Raw genomic sequence first — 18,396 nt, 5'->3', positions numbered from 1 at the left:
ATCACGTTCGTTCCGAAAATCACGTTCCCGAAGGTTTCATTCCGTTTGGACTCCGTTTGATATTCTTTTTCTGCGAAACTCTGAAATAGGAAAAAACAGCAATTCTAGGCTGGGCCTCCGGTTAATAGGTTAGTCCCAAAAATAATATAAAAGTGTATAATAAAGCCCAATAATGTCCAAAACAGAATGTAATATAGCATGGAACAATCAAAAATTATAGATACGTTGGAGACGTATCAATGGACAAGACCCATCCGTTAGCTTAGCATATTGATCGTTCAGTTTTATTGCTATTGCTTTCTTCATGTCAAATACATATTCCTTCGACTATGAGATTATGCAACTCCCGGATACCGGAGGAATGCCTTGTGTGCTATCAAACGTCACAACGTAACTGGGTGATTATAAAGATGCTCTACAGGTATCTCCGAAGGTGTTTGTTGGGTTGGCATAGATCAAGATTAGGATTTGTCACTCCGAGTATCGGAGAGGTATCTCTGGGCCCTCTTGGTAATGCACATCATAAGAAGCCTTGCAAGCAAAGTGACTAATGAGTTAGTTGCAGGATGATGTATTACGGAACGAGTAAATAGACTTGCCGGTAACGAGATTGAACTAGGTATGAAGATACCGACGATCGAATCTCGGGCAAGTAACATACCGATGACAAAGGGAATAACGTATGTTGTCATAACGGTTCGACCGATAAAGATCTTCATAGAATATGTAGGAGACAATATGAGCATCCAGGTTCCGCTATTGGTTATTGATCGGAGAGGTGTCTCGGTCATGTCTACATAGTTCTCGAACCCGTAGGGTCCGCACGCTTAACGTTCGATGACGATTTAGTATTATATGAGTTATGTGATTTGGTGACTGAATGTTGTTCGGAGTCCCGGATGAGACCACGGACATGACGAGGAGTCTCTAAATGGTCGAGAGGTAAAGATTGATATATAGGATCATAGTATTCGGACACCGAAAGTGTTCCGGATTGTATGGGGTATTTATCGGAGTACCAGGAGGGGGGTTACCGGAACCCCCGGGGGGAAGATATGGGCCATATGGGCCATAAGAGGGGAGCACACCAGCCCACAAGGGGTGGCGCCCCCCTCCCTTAGGCATGTGGCCGAATTGGAGAAGGAACAAGGAGGGTTCGGCCCCCCTTCCTTTCTCCCTTCCCCCTTCCCTTTTCTCTCCGGCCAAAAAAGGAAGGGGGGAGGCCGAATTGGAGGAGGATCCCAAGTAGGAATCCTCCTACTTGGGGAGCACCCTTGCTGCTCTCCTCCCCCTCCCACCTATATATACGTGGGGAGGGGGCGCCTAGAACACACAACAACAATCGTTAGCCGTGTGCGGCGCCCCCTCCACAGTTTACGCCTCCGGTCATATCTTCGTAGTGCTTAGGCGAAGCCCTGTGCGGATCACATCACCACCACTGTCACCACGCCGTCGTGCTGACGGAACTCACCTGCTTCCTCGACACCTTGCTGGATCAAGAGGGCGAGGGACGTCATCGCGCTGAACGTGTGCATAACTCGGAGGTGCCGTACGTTCGGTACTTGATCGGTCGGAGCTAGAGAAAGTTCGACTACGTCAACCACGTTGTCAAATGCTTCCGCTTTCGGTTTACGAGGGTACATGGACACACTCTTCCCCCCTCATTGCTATGCATCTCCTAGATAGATCTTGCGTGAGCGTAGGAAGTTTTTTGAAATTGCATGCTACGTTTCCCAACAACAAGATCATATGAAAGTACATCTCCCAACATAGCATTATGTATAATACAAAGAGAGTAAATACTAGATGGTGTCACAAACACTAATATTGCGTACTAGATCATACCTCAATCTAGAATGAACCAACCACTCAAACATAGATGAATATAGACACAAAGATGAATGGATCATTGATATCATCAACATGTTCAATCTTACAAATTACAGGAGCAAGGAGGGAGATGGACATGGTGGCTGGCACCAGGGGTGGTGGCGGTGTCACCTTCTCCTTCTCTTGCATGACCTTCTTGGTGGTGGCGATGGGGATGGATCTATGAAGGGAGAGGCCTCCCTCTAGATGAGAGGGGAGAGACCTCTGCGGCTGCGTGTAGTTGTGATCGATTGATGATGATGATAACTGGTGGCTAGGGTAGGAGGTGTTTATGATGGCTGATGACCTCCTTTGTTGATGTGACACCTCCACCTTCATCCAAAGGCTCCACGGGAGCCAAATCCTCTCCCAAAACCTTCCTTATTTAATAAGGATCGCGTAGGAACAAATCGGGACAAAATAGATGAAAAATCGCGAGAGTTATGACCGAGTCTGGTACGAGCGGTGGTAGGACCGGGCTCGCTTGTATCGGAGTCTGTCATTTGTTCCGGAGTTGCGGGAGCGGTTTTGTATTTTGACCGTCATTTTTCATACGAACTCTTATTTTGATGTTCTTAGGCTTGTTGGATTCATATGAATGACGCCGATGCACCTATGGTGTTGGATGTTCATTTTTTACACTTTGAAAGTGTCCAAACATCAAATGCTCCATAGGGCCCGAAATTGATGCCTGCAACCTTTCCGGTTTGACCCCAACTTTGTCCTTTTTTATGTGCTAAGTCCATGAACATTTTAATACACCTATTAAGACCACAAAAGAAAGAAAAACTAATACTCCCTTTGTTTCTAAATATAAGACATTTTAGATATTTCCGTACGGGCTATATACGAATGTATATAGACGTATTTTAGAGTGTAGATTCACTCATTTTACTACGTATGTAGTCCATATTAGAATCTCTAAAAAATCTTATATTTAAGAACGGAGGGAGTGCACAGTAATCAAAATTGAAAGTTGTGGAACGAACTTGGTAAAATGGATAGAAATGAAAAACTATGCATTGTGAACATAAAAATATGCTAGATGGATATGAATGATAGATTTTTACACTAAGATACTCTAAAAAGTGCGCAAGAAATCCGCTCATCGGCGCAGAAGGCCCGACAACGGTGAGCCCCTCCAAGTGGTAGCGGCCTCATGTGTGAGTGCAGTAGGGCTCAACGACGGCAGCATCCTCTGTGGCTGCACGGTACATGCTCCCCGCTATGCTCGACCTGCCTGACGTGCATGCTCTTGCACCGGCGGCAGAGCGGACCAGTGGCGCATGTTCGTAGGCGGGTAGCAAACAGTTCGCTCAACCGTGCCGCCACCCACGTGAAAGACGTCTTTTTTTAGTTCCGCTACAATGTTTTTTAACCAAGTACTCCCTCTATAAAATAATGATCTGAATGCTTTTATATTTCTTTACGAGGGGAGTAAAAATCTGTGCCAAGTACTACCTCCGTCATGGTTTATTAGTCCTTATTGTTTTCTGTGCAAATTTTGATCATAAATTTAATTAACAAAATGTTCATTCATGTCGCAAAAAATTATATCAGTGAAAACTATGTTTGAATATGAATCTAACTATATAATTTTTGTTGACATGCATTAACATTTTATTAGTTAAATATTTGATCAAAATTTGACACAGATTAGAAAGGGGACCAATAAACTAGAACATTGATAGTACCAAATGTTTACACATGGCAAAAGGATTTCGGAGTGCACGACAAAAAGAATTGCCGTCCAAGGATAGCCGCTGCTGTCCCATGGTCGGTGGGGCTGGCCGAGTACTCAAATACACTCGTCCCATTCCAAAATATTTCAAGTTCTAGATTTTTCTTATGTCAACGAAAGTAAAGTTTGACTAACTTGATAACAAAATTGCTAATATCTTCAGCATCAAATATATATAGTATGGACATATATGTTATGATGAATGTGAAGCTATTTTTGTCTTGTAGATGATATAAATTTTTTTCACAAACTTGGTCAAACTTGTTTGACTTAGGATAAACCTTGAACTGCAAAAAAAATTGAAACGGAGGGGGTACCCATATCCTGTAGTTTTGCATGGAGTAGGTGACGATGAGTAGATATGAATAGATGACAATGAGGCGAACGTACAACTGTGTACTGTAGAAGTAAACCTGGGTATCCTTCAGGCCAGGCTTTGCAAAGCCCCACCTCAAAGTCTCAAGCCCAAGCCCGAACTTGGCCCGGACCAGCCTGAAACACATGAACAGTGCTATTTTTTATATAAAAATAATCATTTTGGGGGTATTTAACTGAAATATTATACCTATATTTGTAATAAAATAATGATTTATGCCCTGTTCGGGCTTTTCTTCGGGATTTCCCGAGCCCGGCTAGGATCCGATGCCGGGCTTTCGGGTCGGGCTGTCCGTGCCCAGGTCTACCTACAAGCACCATCATGCAGCTGGTGAGTATGATTTGATTATATTAGAAAGGCAAAAGTTTTACCTTTTTATTGTTTTCCTAATTTGACTTCTAATTAACAACCGATCCCTATTATGTACTTTGCCCATTCCAAAATATTTGAAGATATCTATTAGTCATACGTCAAGTAACCATGTTTATAGAATATCAATCCACAACATCAAATATATATTATGAAAAATATCAAATATACAAGGTGAACATGGTTCCACACGCACCCATGTGAATAGTAAATTCAGAAAATACTAGGGAAATTTGAAAAAATCTAAAATTTTGGGTATCAAACTTGGTCGACCATTCCACTCATGTGTGAAGTTTCATGAATTATTGACATTCGTGGTATTCTTAGTGAAGAAAATAGAATTGGGACCTTACTATTCATCAAACAATTTTTTTTAATATAGCTTCTATTTTGTCATTTTTTGCCCAGAATACCAAGGGTGTCATTTCTTTGTGAAACTTCATACACGAGTATACCAGTTGACTATGCATATCACAAAAAATATTTAGTTTTTTCTAAAAAAATTTAATTTACTATTCATAAGGGGTGCGCGTGGAACCATGTTCATCAAATCCGTGTCCATAAAAGTATACTTTGTTATAAATCTAATAGAACTAATTTGATATTGTAGATGGCGGTATATTTTTCTATAGATTTGGTCAAACCTACAAAAATTGACATAATTAGGACAAACCTGTAACATCAAATATTTTAGAACGGAGGAAGTTAAACTTTTAAGAACTTAATACACGTAAATAGAATATAGTTGTAGAATGAGTGTGTTGCGGAAGCAGAAATGACCCATACCTCTTGTGCCATGACACATGAGTTTAGAGTCAGGAACACGTAAAACAAAAGGCAAATGAGGTGCCTTTTGGTATTGTGTTCAATTCGCGTTGTGCCGTGACCTACTTTGTGTGGTCAATTAATCCTTGGACGAAATAAAAACAAGCGCCAGTGACCAGTGTGGCACTGAATGAATCCAATGAGACTTCTTCGACACAACCAGCATAGGATACCTAAAACTCCAAAATGAAAGCTGCGGCAGAGAGAAAAGAAGATACCAAAACCTCTACCGAAACCAAGATACTCCTGCCACTCCATTCATTTCCTTGATGCCACTCCATCGTCTCCTATAACGGCCCGATATATACGGGGGCATATCATTAAATTACCCAGTACGCAAGTGACCGCGACGCCATTGTTTCGGTAGATAGATTGTGAGTAGAGAGCAGAGCACTCCATCTCCCGCTCGCAATGTCGTCCGATTTTGACGAAGACCAGAACGTCCCATATGCACATCCACCAGATGGTTAATTTTATTTCATTTCATTCATTAATCAAAGCATCATTGCATCTCATTCATTCATTAATTATACTTATTGATCACTGAAAAATTTGATGAATGATGATGCAGGCCCCCCTCTGCTGGACAGAGCCGACAACGTGCGGTTCAGGTGGCACGCCAGCGACCGGGCGCCACTGCACGAGAACCGGCAGCAGGTGCTGCTGGAGGTCCACGACGCGTCCTCCGCCGCCGCTAGCGACCGCCTCGGGCTGGACCTCGTGGCCGTCCTGGACGTCAGCAAGAGCATGAGGAAGAAGGACCGGCTCGGCAAGATGAAGACCGCCATGCACTTCGTCATCAACAAGCTCGGACCCAAGGACCGCCTCTCCATCGTCAAGTTCTCCGAGGAGGCCGAGAGGCTGTGCCCGCTCCTCTCCGTCACCCCCGCTAACAAGCCGCACCTCATGGCTATCGTCGACGGCCTGCAAGTCATCGACCCAACCAACATAAGAGACGGCCTCGAGACCGCCCTCGGCGTCCTCGGCCGCCGACGCATCTCCGGCGGCCGCCTCGCCAGCATCTTTCTCTTGTCCGACGGGGACGAGAACATAGGCCATGCGACGAACGTTGATGTCAGTGATGTGCCGGTCTACACGTTTGGTTTTGGTACCGACTTCGATCCCAAGGTACTCTACATGCTGCTGGATTGTTCTTTTTCTTTTTTCGGGGGGAGTGCTGGATTGTTCTGTGTGAATTTTGAATTTGCTAACCACATGTCCCAGGTGGTAGTGCTGGATTGTTCTGAGAAATGTTTTTCTATCATGCCCGTGGCTAGCGTAAAAGGACTTATCGTTTCCTTTTTCTTTTGGCGGGGTAAAGAATTTATCGTTCGTTGTGTTGAGAATTCGTGCTATGAACCTTTACTCATAGCCATGCATGACAAAACATTATGGCACACTTTGATACGAAAATTCCACGAAACTAGGTAAAACAAAACGGTCTATGCTAGTCGCCAAGAAATGTTATGACATGCTCCAAAACAAGAAAAAAAAAACCTCGAGAAAAATCATGTTATACACTGGAACAAGAAAACCCTCTATAAAAGTAGTAGTAGAAATCATGGCACATTTCTCTATGGTGGCAAAAGATGGTGGATCCTACTCCACCTGTCCATACTTACACAGGCTACTCACGTTTCATTAGTCCCTTTTTTTTTGCAGAGAGTTTCATTAGTCCCTTGACCGGGTACCTGAAGCTCGCTTTGTTGAAGCACTTGTTTCACGTGATTGAACTTTGACAATCATTTTCACCGATACTATATTAGTTATATGTCATACAAATCTATATTGTTGGGATGTACATTAAAATGATATTATTTTTGTGACAAATAGCTTAAGGTTTGTTTGTCAAAATGATGATCAAAGTTATATCACAAAATACACATGCACATGCAAATAGGGACTCATGGTACCTCAGAGTGCCTGTAAAGGTTTGAACCGTGCAGTCCGAACACTTTCTATCATCCAACACGGTCTCCTAAACGTCCGTGTCCAGTTGGCATGTCCGATTTTCTGCAAACCGAAAGCAAACTTGAAGGAGCTTTGCGGCAGTCCGAGGACCACATGTCCTCACATCCCATGTGTTTTATCCTTTAAGTATGCCCGACTCACCTCTATTATTCAGATTTGATGTCTATTTAAGGGACATGATTGAATGGTCAGGTCCCATATCGTGTCCGCAGACACGTCCAGATGTGTTTCGCAGATGAAAAGTGTGCTTGTTTTAAGGATAGCGTTAGAGATGCCCTAACGCATATGGTACAAAATAGGTACATCTAATGCTGGATTTAAAAAAGTACATGCATCTACGATTGTCCCACACAACCTTCCCTCATTTGATCGACTCACCTGACCTCTAGACTACTACTAGGACTTCTGCAAAATTCCTAGTGTACACATTCATTTCCTTTCTTTCTTCTTTTTGCATAGGTGGCAAATTGTCATAGTTTCCAATCGAAATTTTACATGTACATACTCAACCCACTACCGGTATTTGTTCAAAACCTTGATAAAAAAATAAGGTGCAAAATGATTTTTACATGCATGTATACTACTCGTATTATGGTAATTAATTATTCCGTGCGCATATGTTTTTTAACGAAGGTGCTGGACGAGATCGCAAGGAGGAGCAAAGGAGGAACGTTCAACTTCGTAGATGACGGGGAGAACATGACCGAGCCCTTCTCGCAGATCCTGGGTGGCCTCCTCAGCGTCGTCGTCCAGGACCTCAAGCTCATCGTGTCCCCACAGCCAGGCGACTCCATACTAGAGGACGTGGACTCCCGTCTCTACCAGCAAACACGGGACGACAACTCCGGCGCGGTAATCGTCCATTTCGGCGATCTCTTCGCCGGAGAAATACGCAGGGTTATCGCCCACATCCGCCTCCCTGCCGTCGGCCAGAAGAAGAACGCCACTGCCATCACCGCCCAGTGCTCCTATAGGTACATACATGTATATATATATATATATATATATATATATATATATATATATATATATATAAACTAAGATTTGCACTCGTGCAGTATCCGGGGACAACCTTTCTACTCCCGTAGACTGCCGGTCCCCATACGCCGCACCCCAACTGGATCGGCTGACCCGAGCCGCACGATGCCGGTGGCCCTGAGGACCGAGCGAGCCCGCCGGCACCACGTAACCTTCCTAGACGAGGTGCGTACGATGGCGGACGGCGGCGACCTCCACGGCGCCCAAGGGAAGCTGGTGGAGGCCAGGAACGACCTTGCACATGAGCAGTCCAACCCCATGATCGACTTCCTCAGGGCCACGCTGGACAAGCTCCTGGGGCTGATCACGTCGCCGGGTCAACACGCCGGCTTCCGCGCCTACCTGCGGTCGCTCAGGACGTCGCATGACCGCGAGCGCGTCGCGGCCACGGGCGACGTCAAGGGCGTCAGGCTCTTCGAGACGCGCCACACGAGCGCGTTCCGGGGGCAGGCCAAGCGGTTTGAGAAGCAGGCCACCATGGGGCACCGGCCGCCGGCCCACCACGACTCCAACTTCAACGAGGACGACGACGACACGCATAGACTCAGAGATAGAGAAGAGGGCCGCACCCGCACGCGCATGGAGAGGCCGGTCGCGGTGGAAGCGAGGAATAATAGGCCCTGGAAGACCTGGTGGGGGGACGACGACAAGCACCGCTGGAGCTCCGCCAGGTCCACGTCCGCGTGCGCGTGGGTGCTGTGCATCCTGTGCGTGCTGCTCGTCATCGGCGCCATCGTCCTCGGCATCCTGCTGTTCGCCGTCTACAACCACAAGATGCCGTACCTGGCGGTCGCCGACGCGCAGCTGGGGGCGCTCCAGTACGCGGGCCAGGACGGCACCGTCCAGAACCTTCAGCTCTCCATCGCCTTCCTGGCCATCAACAAGGACTCCAGGGCGGACGCCTCTTTCTCCCGCGTCAACCTCGCGCTCAAGCTCCAAGGAGTCGACATGCTTCTCTTCCGGGCGCCGCCGTTCGTGGTGCCGCCGGATAGCTCCATGCCGCTGCAGTACAACGACGTGGTGTCGACCGGGCGGAGGCTGGACAAGGCCGGGATGCGCTCCATGGACAAGTCGCTCAACGCCGGCGTGGTGCCGTTCGACCTGCACGGCAAGGTGCGCACGCGCGGGAACACGGGCATCTTCCAAAACACCCAGTTTTGGACGCGCTTCTCATGCCGTCTACGCTTCTTCTTCCCCGGTAACGGCACCGTCATTCCCGCCGACCGCCGCAGTTGCCGCTCCAGGTGGCCGTAGCAGATCAGATTTTACCATGCGTGCACTTGCATGAAGCAAAACACATGTACATAAGCCCCGGCTGCAAGAGCCAACTCAGTTAAGTTAACCTAGCACGCGTTAAATACATTAATAAATTATTAGTAATATTTTATAGCGGAGATCGCCCTCCCCCTTGGTAGAGCCTACCCTAACGCCGCCACCCTTCTCCTCCCCCTTTTCTCACAACCGCCGCCGCCCGAGGTGCCCTCCGGCTCGTGTGAGACACCGATGGAGGTGGTGATGGGGATTCAGTGGCTCCGTGCGTCCTACGCCTGCCGTCGTTCCTTTGATGGAGCTCCGTCTCCGCCTCGAACTGCCGCCGCCGCCATCGGATCATTGCCCTCGTTCCTGGGCGAAAGGGGATAAGGTCCCCTCTACTTTGGCGGCGGTATGGTATCTTGCGGAGCCTTGTGCTCCGGCAAATCCTATCCTTTGCTGGTGCTTGTTGTTTCCCATTTTCCCCGTTATTCGTGTTCGGCGCCTTCATCTGACAACTCTAGTCCGGCGATATGTATTAGCCACAACCGGCGACAGTGCTCGTGTGGACGACTACTCATTCTTGTTGGTTTGCTCGTACTACTTCTCCTTTGGCAACTTGGGCTCCATTGATTTGGGTTTTTGTGAAATGCTCTGCAATCGCCGGTACGATATCCTTCGCCCCAAAGTGAGAGGATTGGAGCCCTTTGCGGTGGCAGAGATAGATCATGATTTGGTCCCTATATGGTCCTTTGGGTGCAGTAAGAGCATCTACAGCCGGACTCCACAAATTGACCCACTGAACGCAGGACCACTAACAGGACAGGAGAGAGGGAAAAAGTTGACCCAAGCGGACCCCTCGAAGCCTCCTTTATCGCCCAGGCTATCCGGCATTCCTCATATTGCCCCCGATGTGGGGGGGCAATACGTGGAGTGTCCGGGCAGTGGTCATGCGTCCGCCACATAGGATGTGACCCACCACATACCATTTTTTTATTATCTCTCTCTCTCTCTCTCATGTCCACCAATCACGTGAATGTGACCGGACATATAGGGAAAAAATGGACAACATGACTCTGGAAACAAAAGTTTGAGAGGTGAACGGTCAGTATCCGCAGATGCACCAGACGTGTCCTCAGGTGTTTGAGGGGCCAAATTAGATGTATGCGACTGTAGATGCTCTAAGCAAAAGGATGCATGATCGATAGTGGCGTCCTCCCTTGACCCTTGTTCTTGCCGCTGCCTTTCAGTTGTTCTTCCTGTGCACCTTGTATCAGTCGCTTCCTTGGTGCTCTTGTACTCCTGCCCAGTTGATGGCATTGTCAATGCAAAGCCGGGTTGGGCCTCTTCTCTATAAAAATAAACATTTTTACTGGTCTAATTCCCAGTCGAAAGAGAATCAATCATTCAACTATACACATCGTCTGATTTCTGTTCCTCTAAAAGCATGCGCAATGTGGTGATGCTAAAGAGTACTGAGTTGTACAATTTCTTCTAGTTCTATTTTTTTCTAAAAGGAAAACAGCGCCATGTATAGTGTTCTTGGGCCAATTTAATCCGGCACGAAAGTTTTTGGACAGGTGATTATATTTTTCAACTAGTTGCACCAAAATGAACCCACCACAATGACACTAGTAGAAAAAGGGTCAAATGTCGAGCACATTAGTGCCGGTTTGCTTTTGAGCCGGCACTAATGTGTGCATTAGTGTCGGTTCCAACGGCTAGCCAGCCACTTTCATTAGTACCGGTTCGTGGCCGACCTTTAGCACCGGTTCGTGCCACGGACCGGTACTAAAGTGAGTGGTGGCATGATGTTGTCAGTCCGGGGCCCCTCCAGCACCTTTAGTACCGGTTCATGACACGAACCGGTGCTAAAGGTCGTCCTACATAAACCCTTCGTCAACCCGAGCTCGCTCTTGTCTTCCCCTTTCCCCTCTCCTCTCTGTTCTTCCCCTCTTTCTCTCGAGCTCATCACACATTTTGCCCAAAATTTGTCAAGATTTGAAGGCCCCCATCCATTCAAATGATCACAAAGGTTAGCAACTTTGTCCTTTCATCCCTCATTGCTAGATTAGCTCTTGCAATGCTTTGTATAGTGATTAATTCATGAGTTTAGTAATTTGGTAGAAAATATATGTGCTATTATTTGATTTATATGCAATTTGTGGTCAAAACTAACACTTAGTTTGCATATGTAGGTGTGGTTTACTTAGTGCCTTCTAAATCTCCATCGTAACCACAGTCGATCGCCCGCACCGTTCTGTCGTCGGCACCACCTTGTGGTGAGCCTCTTGTTCATGAATGTTTTACATTACCAAATTGATGTTTGTGTGATTTGGATATATAGTTACTCGTATAATTATCTTACCCGTACGTTGTTTGTTATACATAGTGCCATGGTTTTGATATCCGTCCCCGTCGGCCCTCGTCCTTGTTATGATTCGGATGTGGTATATTCTCTTTTAAAACTAGTTGTTGCATTTCGTGTTTATGACAAATTATGCCCATCAAGTTGACATAGATATTTTTGTCTAGGAGGTTGTGAACCGGAAATTCCAACCGACCCTATTGTCGAGAGGTTAAATTTAGTTGAAAGAGAAAACGAGTATTTGAAAGAAAAATTGAAAAGAATTGAGGGGGAGAAGATGGAATTGGAGTTGCATGTTGCCGATGTCGTCGATGATCACAAGATCAAGATGGAGAAAATGCGCTTGAAGATTAGAAAGATTAGAAAATATGCCATTGATGATGAGGCTTGGTATCATTATGTTGTTGGATCAATTGTTACCTTAGTTGCGATATTGATCGCATTTGTTGTTGCATTTAAGTTCTTTAGTTAGAGAGTTATTTGTTTGTTGCATTTAAGTCTTATATGAACTTTATGTATGAACTTGTATTAATTTGGTCTATTCGGTGTTGTGTAATGAAGATGAGCCGACAATGGATGTACGATGACCGATGCTCTCCCGAGTTCATTAATGGCGTGCAAACTTTTCTGCTTGCGGCTGAGGCAAACAAGCGGGCGGATGGTTTTATGCCTTGTCCATGTTTAGTCTGTAAGAATGATCACAATTACTCTACGTCAAGAACCATTCACGTCCACCTGTTTAAGTCCGGTTTCATGCCCCACTATAATGTTTGGACCAAGCACGGAGAAAGAGGGGTTATGATGGAAGACAATGAAGAAGAAGAGGACGACGACAGCTATCCTGGCCATGGGTTCCCTGAATACGATGATACAACAATGGGGGAAGAAGCTGAGCTGGCAATGCGGGAAGAAGCTGAAGAAGAGGCATCAGATGAGCCCGCTGATGATCTTGGTCGGGCCATTGCCGATGCAAAGAGAAACTGCGCAAGTGATTTGGAGAAGAAGAAGTTGCAGCGCATGTTAGAGGATCACAAGAAATTGTTGTACCCAAATTGCAAAGCTGACAAGAAAAAGTTGGGCACCACACTGGAATTGCTGCAATGGAAGGCAGAGAATGGTGTATCTGACAAGGGATTTGGAAAGTTGCTGGTAATGATAAAGAATATGCTTCCAAAGGACAACGAATTGCCCGAGAGTACGTACGAAGCAAAGAAGGTTGTCTGCCCTCTAGGGTTAGAGGTGCAGAAGATACATGCATGCCCTAATGACTGCATCCTCTACCGTGGTGAGTACGAGGATTTGAACGCTTGCCCGGTATGCGGTGCATTGCGCTATAAGATCAGGCGCGATGACCCTGGTGATGTCGAGGGCGAGCGCCCCAGGAAGAAGATTCCTGCCAAGGTGATGTGGTATGCTCCTATAATACCACGGTTGAAACGTTTGTTCCAAAACAAAGAGCATGTCAAGGCGATGCGATGGCACAGAGAAGACCGTAAGAAAGACGGAAAGTTGAGAGTACCCGCTGACGGGTCGCAGTGGAGAAAAATTGAGAGAAAGTACGGGAAGGAGTTTGCAGATGACGCAAGGAACGTATGGTTTGGTCTAAGTGCAGATGGCATTAATCCTTTTGGGGAGCAGAGCAGCAACCATAGCACCTGGCCTGTGACTCTATGTTTATATAACCTTCCTCCTTGGTTGTGCATGAAGCGGAAGTTCATTATGATGCCAGTGCTCATCCAAGGCCCTAAGCAACCCGGCAACGACATTGATGTGTACCTAAGGCCATTAGTTGAAGAACTCTTATAGCTGTGGAATGGAACAGGTGTACGTGCGTGGGATGAGCACATGGGGGAAGAATTTGACCTAAAGGCCTTGCTGTTCGTGACCATCAATGATTGGCCTGCTCTCAGTAACCTTTCAGGACAGACAAACAAGGGATACGGCGCATGCATGCACTGTTTGGATGATACCAACAGTATATATTTGGACAATTGTAGGAAGAATGTGTACCTGGGACATCGTCGATTTCTTCCGAGCAGGCATCCCGTAAGAAAGAAAGGCAAGCATTTCAAAGGTGAGGCGGATCACCGGACGAAGCCTCGCCACCGTACTGGTGCTGATGTACATGATATGGTCAAGGATTTGAAGATAGTCTTTGGAAAGGGTCCTGGCGGACAACCTGTTCCGAATGACGCTGACGGACGCGCACCCATGTGGAAGAAGAAATCTATATTTTGGGACCTGCCCTATTGGAAAGATCTAGAGGTCCGCTCTGCAATCGATGTGATGCACGTGACGAAGAATCTTTGCGTGACCCAGCTTGGCTTCTTGGGCGTGTATGGGAAGACAAAAGATACACCTGAGGCACGGGAGGACCAGCAACGTATGCATGGAAAAGACGGCATACATCAGGGTCATGCCAGCTATGCTCTTACCAAAGAAGAGAAGGAAATCTTCTTTGAAGGCCTGCTCAGTATTATGGTACCGTCTGGCTTCTCGTCGAATATAAAGGGAATAATAAACATGGCAGAGAAAAAGTTCCAGAACCTAAAGTCTCATGACTGCCACGTGATTATGACGCAACTGCTTCCGGTTGCATTGAGGGGGCTTCTACCGGATAACATTCGATTAGCCATTGTGAAGCTATGTGCATTCCTCAATGCAATCTCTCAGAAGGTAATCGATCCAGAAATCATACCAAGGTTAGAGAATGATTTGGTGCAATGTCTTGTCAGTTTCGAGTTGGTGTTCCCACCATCCTTCTTCAACATCATGACGCACGTCCTAGTTCACCTTTGCGAAGAGATTAACGTTCTGGGTCCTGTATTTCTACACAATATGTTCCCCTTTGAGAGGTTCATGGGAGTCTTAAAGAAATATGTTCATAACCGTGCTAGGCCAGAAGGAAGCATCTCCAAGGGCCATGAAAATGAGGAGGTCATTGAGTTTTGTATTGACTTTATTCCTGACCTTAAGCCGATTGGTGTTCCTGAATCGCGGCATAAGGGCAGAATGGATGGAAAAGGCACGCTAGGAGGGAATCAAAAAATATTTATGGACGGACATTCTCTCACTGAAGCACACTACACAGTTATACAGAACTCTGCCTTGGTGGCTCCGTATATGGACGAACACAAGAATTTTCTACGCTCCAAACACCCGGAGCGGTCTGATGACTGGATTACACGTGAACAAACCAGGAGTTTCGCCGGCTGGTTGCAGACACGTACCATGCATGACACCTCTATTGAAGATGACCTGTACTCGCTGTCCCAGTTACCATCTTCGAATATAATGACTTTCAAAGGGTACGAGATAAATGGTAATACATTTTACACGATCGCCCAAGATAAGAAGAGCACCAACCAAAATAGTGGTGTCCGCTTTGATGCAACAACCAAGACGGGAAAGGAAACATATTATGGTTACATAGAGGAGATATGGGAACTTGACTATGGACGTGGTTTGAAGGTCCCTTTGTTTCGGTGCAAATGGGTCAATATGACACGATATGGGGTAACGGAAGACCCGCAGTATGGAATGACAACAGTGGATCTCAACAATCTTGCGTATGCAGACGAACCATTCGTCCTAGCTAATGATGTGGCACAGGTTTTCTATGTGAAGGATATGTCTACCAAGCTGAGAAAAAAAAAGATAAGGAAGCGAATGCATCATACAATGAGCCAAAGCGCCACATAGTTCTTTCTGGGAAGAGAAACATCATGGGAGTGGATGACAAGTCAGACATGTCAGAAGATTATGAAAAGTTTGATGAAATTGCTCCATTCACAGTGAATATTGACCCGAGCATCCAGTTAAATGATGAAGATTTTCCATGGCTACGGCGCAAAGGGACACACGCGAAGAAAATGTTTCACGCCCAAAGATCTGGGAAGTGATCGGCTTCACTATCATCACTTTCTTCTGTGTTTCACACCAGGAGGAAATCTCTGTAATAGTTAGGGTAGTTATGTGTTTTGGCATTTGAAACGTGAAGAAATTTTATGTGCAAACAAATTCTTTCATGCATTTACTGATTTTTTTCAGCTAAATGACCATGAAATTGAAAAGCATTTCAAATGAACTCAGAAAAGGTTGAAAGTTGGCATGGTATCATAATTTCACCCATATAGCATGTGCAAAAAAGTAGAGAGGGTTACCGCAAAAACTAGATGCACTTCGTGTACAAAATGGACAAATTCTTTCGAAGTATCAGGGTTTCGGACGAAAACTCATCCGTTACAAAGGCATTTCATTTTTTAAATAACCTAAGCATTACCAAATCGAATATAATGATAAAACACAGTAATATTAAACATAAGAAAAAAGAATCACTGAAAAATCTATTTTCAAAGTTAAGTTATTCACAAACTAGTGATTCACACAAATTTCAAATAATTCAAAACTATTCAAATTTGTAAACTACCAGCACTAATAGAAAGTTTGTAATTTTTTGTACCTAAAGAAAAAATATTCACAAAGAAACTCTAAATACAGCAAAAAACAACTCAAAAATAAATAAAACAAAAATAAAGAAAGCAAAAAAATAAGAAAATAAAAAAGGCCGCCTACTGGGCCAAAGCGACCTGCATACGACTAGAAACCCAACCTGTTGTTGGGCCAGGATGCAGGCCCGCAAAGGCCCAATAGGCCCACAGGGCAGCACAGAACAGGTAGGCCCAGAAGGCCTGCAATAGAGAGGAGCTCGAGACAGCTGCCGCGACAGGGCTTATAAGATGGTGCGGTGCCCTTCGGCTAGCGAGGTGGGACTAAACCTGCCCGCACCGCACCTGCGCCACCGCACCCCTTTAGTACCGGGTCGTGGCTCCAATCGGTACTAAAGGGGGGTCTTTAGTACAGGTTGGTGCCACCACCCGGTACTAAAGGTGTGCGCTTCCCGCCGCTTGGGCTGGCCAAATGTGACCTTTAGTACCGGTTGGTGGCTCCAACCGGTACTAAAGGCCCATCCTATATAACCAGGACTTACAAATTTTGTCAGTTTTCATCTGCTTCTTCTCCTCTGCTGTCACATCCCTAGCTTCTCGTATTGCACTAGGCTAGCTTCATGTGTGCATCATGTTTGAATTTTTGCAGAAAATTGAAATGGGGATTGCCTAAACCCTAGCATCAAAGGAATTCACTAGGTTCAACTAAAATATTCTCAGTGTTTCCAAATGGCTTTTAAAAATGTTCATCATTTCTGGAAAATGCTGGAAACAATAACCAGAGGTGCTGCACATTTTTCCATGACATATTTGGGCTCTGAATTAAATCATATAGTATTTGCATTTGGGCATTTAAATGATATTAAATATTTTAAATGCTCAAATAATCATAAACTAAAATGTTTACTGTTGGATATATTCTAAACAGTAGCCATGATTAGTTTCATGATTTTTGGAAATGCCCTGGCATCTTTAATAAAGCCCAGAACAAAATAACAAAATAGAAAACAGGAATTAAAAGAGATAAAAAAAGCGAGGACTTACCTGCACCCACCTGTGGCCTGCTACTGTAGCCACCTGGCTGGCCCAGGAGCTGGCCCAGCCCACCAGAGCCAGCTCACCGCAGCCGCCACCGTCTTCAACCTCCTGCCAGTAGGCAGGAGGGCGTGTGCCCGACCCGTGCGTGCACGCGCCGGCCACCTCCTGCTTGCCTGCTCGCCCTGGATCTCTCCCTCGTCGCCACGCACCCCCCTGGACCGCTCTCACTCTCTCCCGTGTCTCTCCCTCTCCTGCCCTCTCTCCCGAGCACCACCGAGCGGAGCCCGTCGCCGCCGATCGCCGTACCCATAGCCAGAGCCTCCCCCTTGCCTCTCCGACGCGCCCCCAAGCTCCGCCTCATTGCCATCGCCATCTCCGTCGACGCACGCGACGCCGAACGCCCCAAGCGACGACCCGAGCTCTTCTTCAACCTCCGGCCGCCGGAGATCGCCTTCGCCGCACCGCCCGCTCCAGACCGTCTGCGAGCTCGCTGACCTGCTCGTCCGACTCGCCGTGAGCCACTGACCTGAACCCCCCTCCTCTGCGCTCCATTTGCACGCTGTAGCCGTCGCTCCGCCGGGGACCGAACCCCGCCGTCGCCCGCGCTCGTCGCCGGTGCTGCTCCGGTGACCATTTGGCCCCGGGCATGCGTCCATCGTACTCACCGCACCACGTAGACGCCGTAGGTGCTAAACGCACATCGCCACGGCCACCGCAACCGCGTCCCCGCTCTCTGCCGACTCCGGCCGCCGCAAAACTCGTCGCCGGCGCCACTCCGGCCACTCCCCGGCCGCGCCACCCCCACGGTTGGATGCGGACGAGCGTCCGCATCCCGTAGCTGTGCTCCGCGCGCCAAACGGCGCCCCGTAGGGCAAACCCGTGGTTCGCCGCCGCGTCTGGCCTCGCCGGCGGCTAAACGCCGGCGAGTTGACCCCGTTTGACCCAGGCTGACCCCCTCCCCTGAGTCAGTGACAAGTGGGGCCCGCCTGCTAATTAACCTGGGTTAACTTTTAATTAACTCTAAATTAGTTAGTTAACTAACAGTGACACTGACGTGTGGACCCCACACGTCAGGTTTGACCTGGACGACCCCGCTGACCAG

At 46.8% G+C, this 18,396-nt stretch overlaps 1 protein-coding gene across 1 annotated transcript; it reads left to right on the top strand.

The window, feature by feature from the left end:
- The first annotated feature begins 5,517 nt into the window (after nt 1-5,517).
- LOC123167214 (uncharacterized) lies at nt 5,518-9,531 on the top strand. The gene is made up of 4 exons (XM_044585043.1): nt 5,518-5,646; nt 5,752-6,308; nt 7,785-8,125; nt 8,210-9,531. The coding sequence occupies exons 1-4, from the start codon at nt 5,592-5,594 to the stop codon at nt 9,441-9,443; spliced, it is 2,187 nt and encodes a 728-aa protein (XP_044440978.1). The 5' UTR covers nt 5,518-5,591; the 3' UTR covers nt 9,444-9,531.
- The last annotated feature ends 8,865 nt before the right edge of the window (nt 9,532-18,396 follow it).

This window comes from Triticum aestivum, chromosome 7D, assembly GCF_018294505.1.
Source record: "Triticum aestivum cultivar Chinese Spring chromosome 7D, IWGSC CS RefSeq v2.1, whole genome shotgun sequence".
Taxonomy (NCBI): domain Eukaryota; kingdom Viridiplantae; phylum Streptophyta; class Magnoliopsida; order Poales; family Poaceae; genus Triticum; species Triticum aestivum.
Note: the sequence above shows the minus strand (reverse complement) of the source record. Positions and strands in the feature narration are given on the sequence as shown.

Bases quoted from the DNA above. Each gene is read 5' to 3' on its own strand.
- LOC123167214 (XM_044585043.1), top strand. From the start codon at position 5,592: ATGTCGTCCGATTTTGACGAAGACCAGAACGTCCCATATGCACATCCA. The intron at 5,647-5,751 runs GTTAATTTTATT...ATGATGATGCAG, and splicing joins ATATGCACATCCACCAGATG to GCCCCCCTCTGCTGGACAGA. The intron at 8,126-8,209 runs GTACATACATGT...GCACTCGTGCAG, and splicing joins ACCGCCCAGTGCTCCTATAG to TATCCGGGGACAACCTTTCT.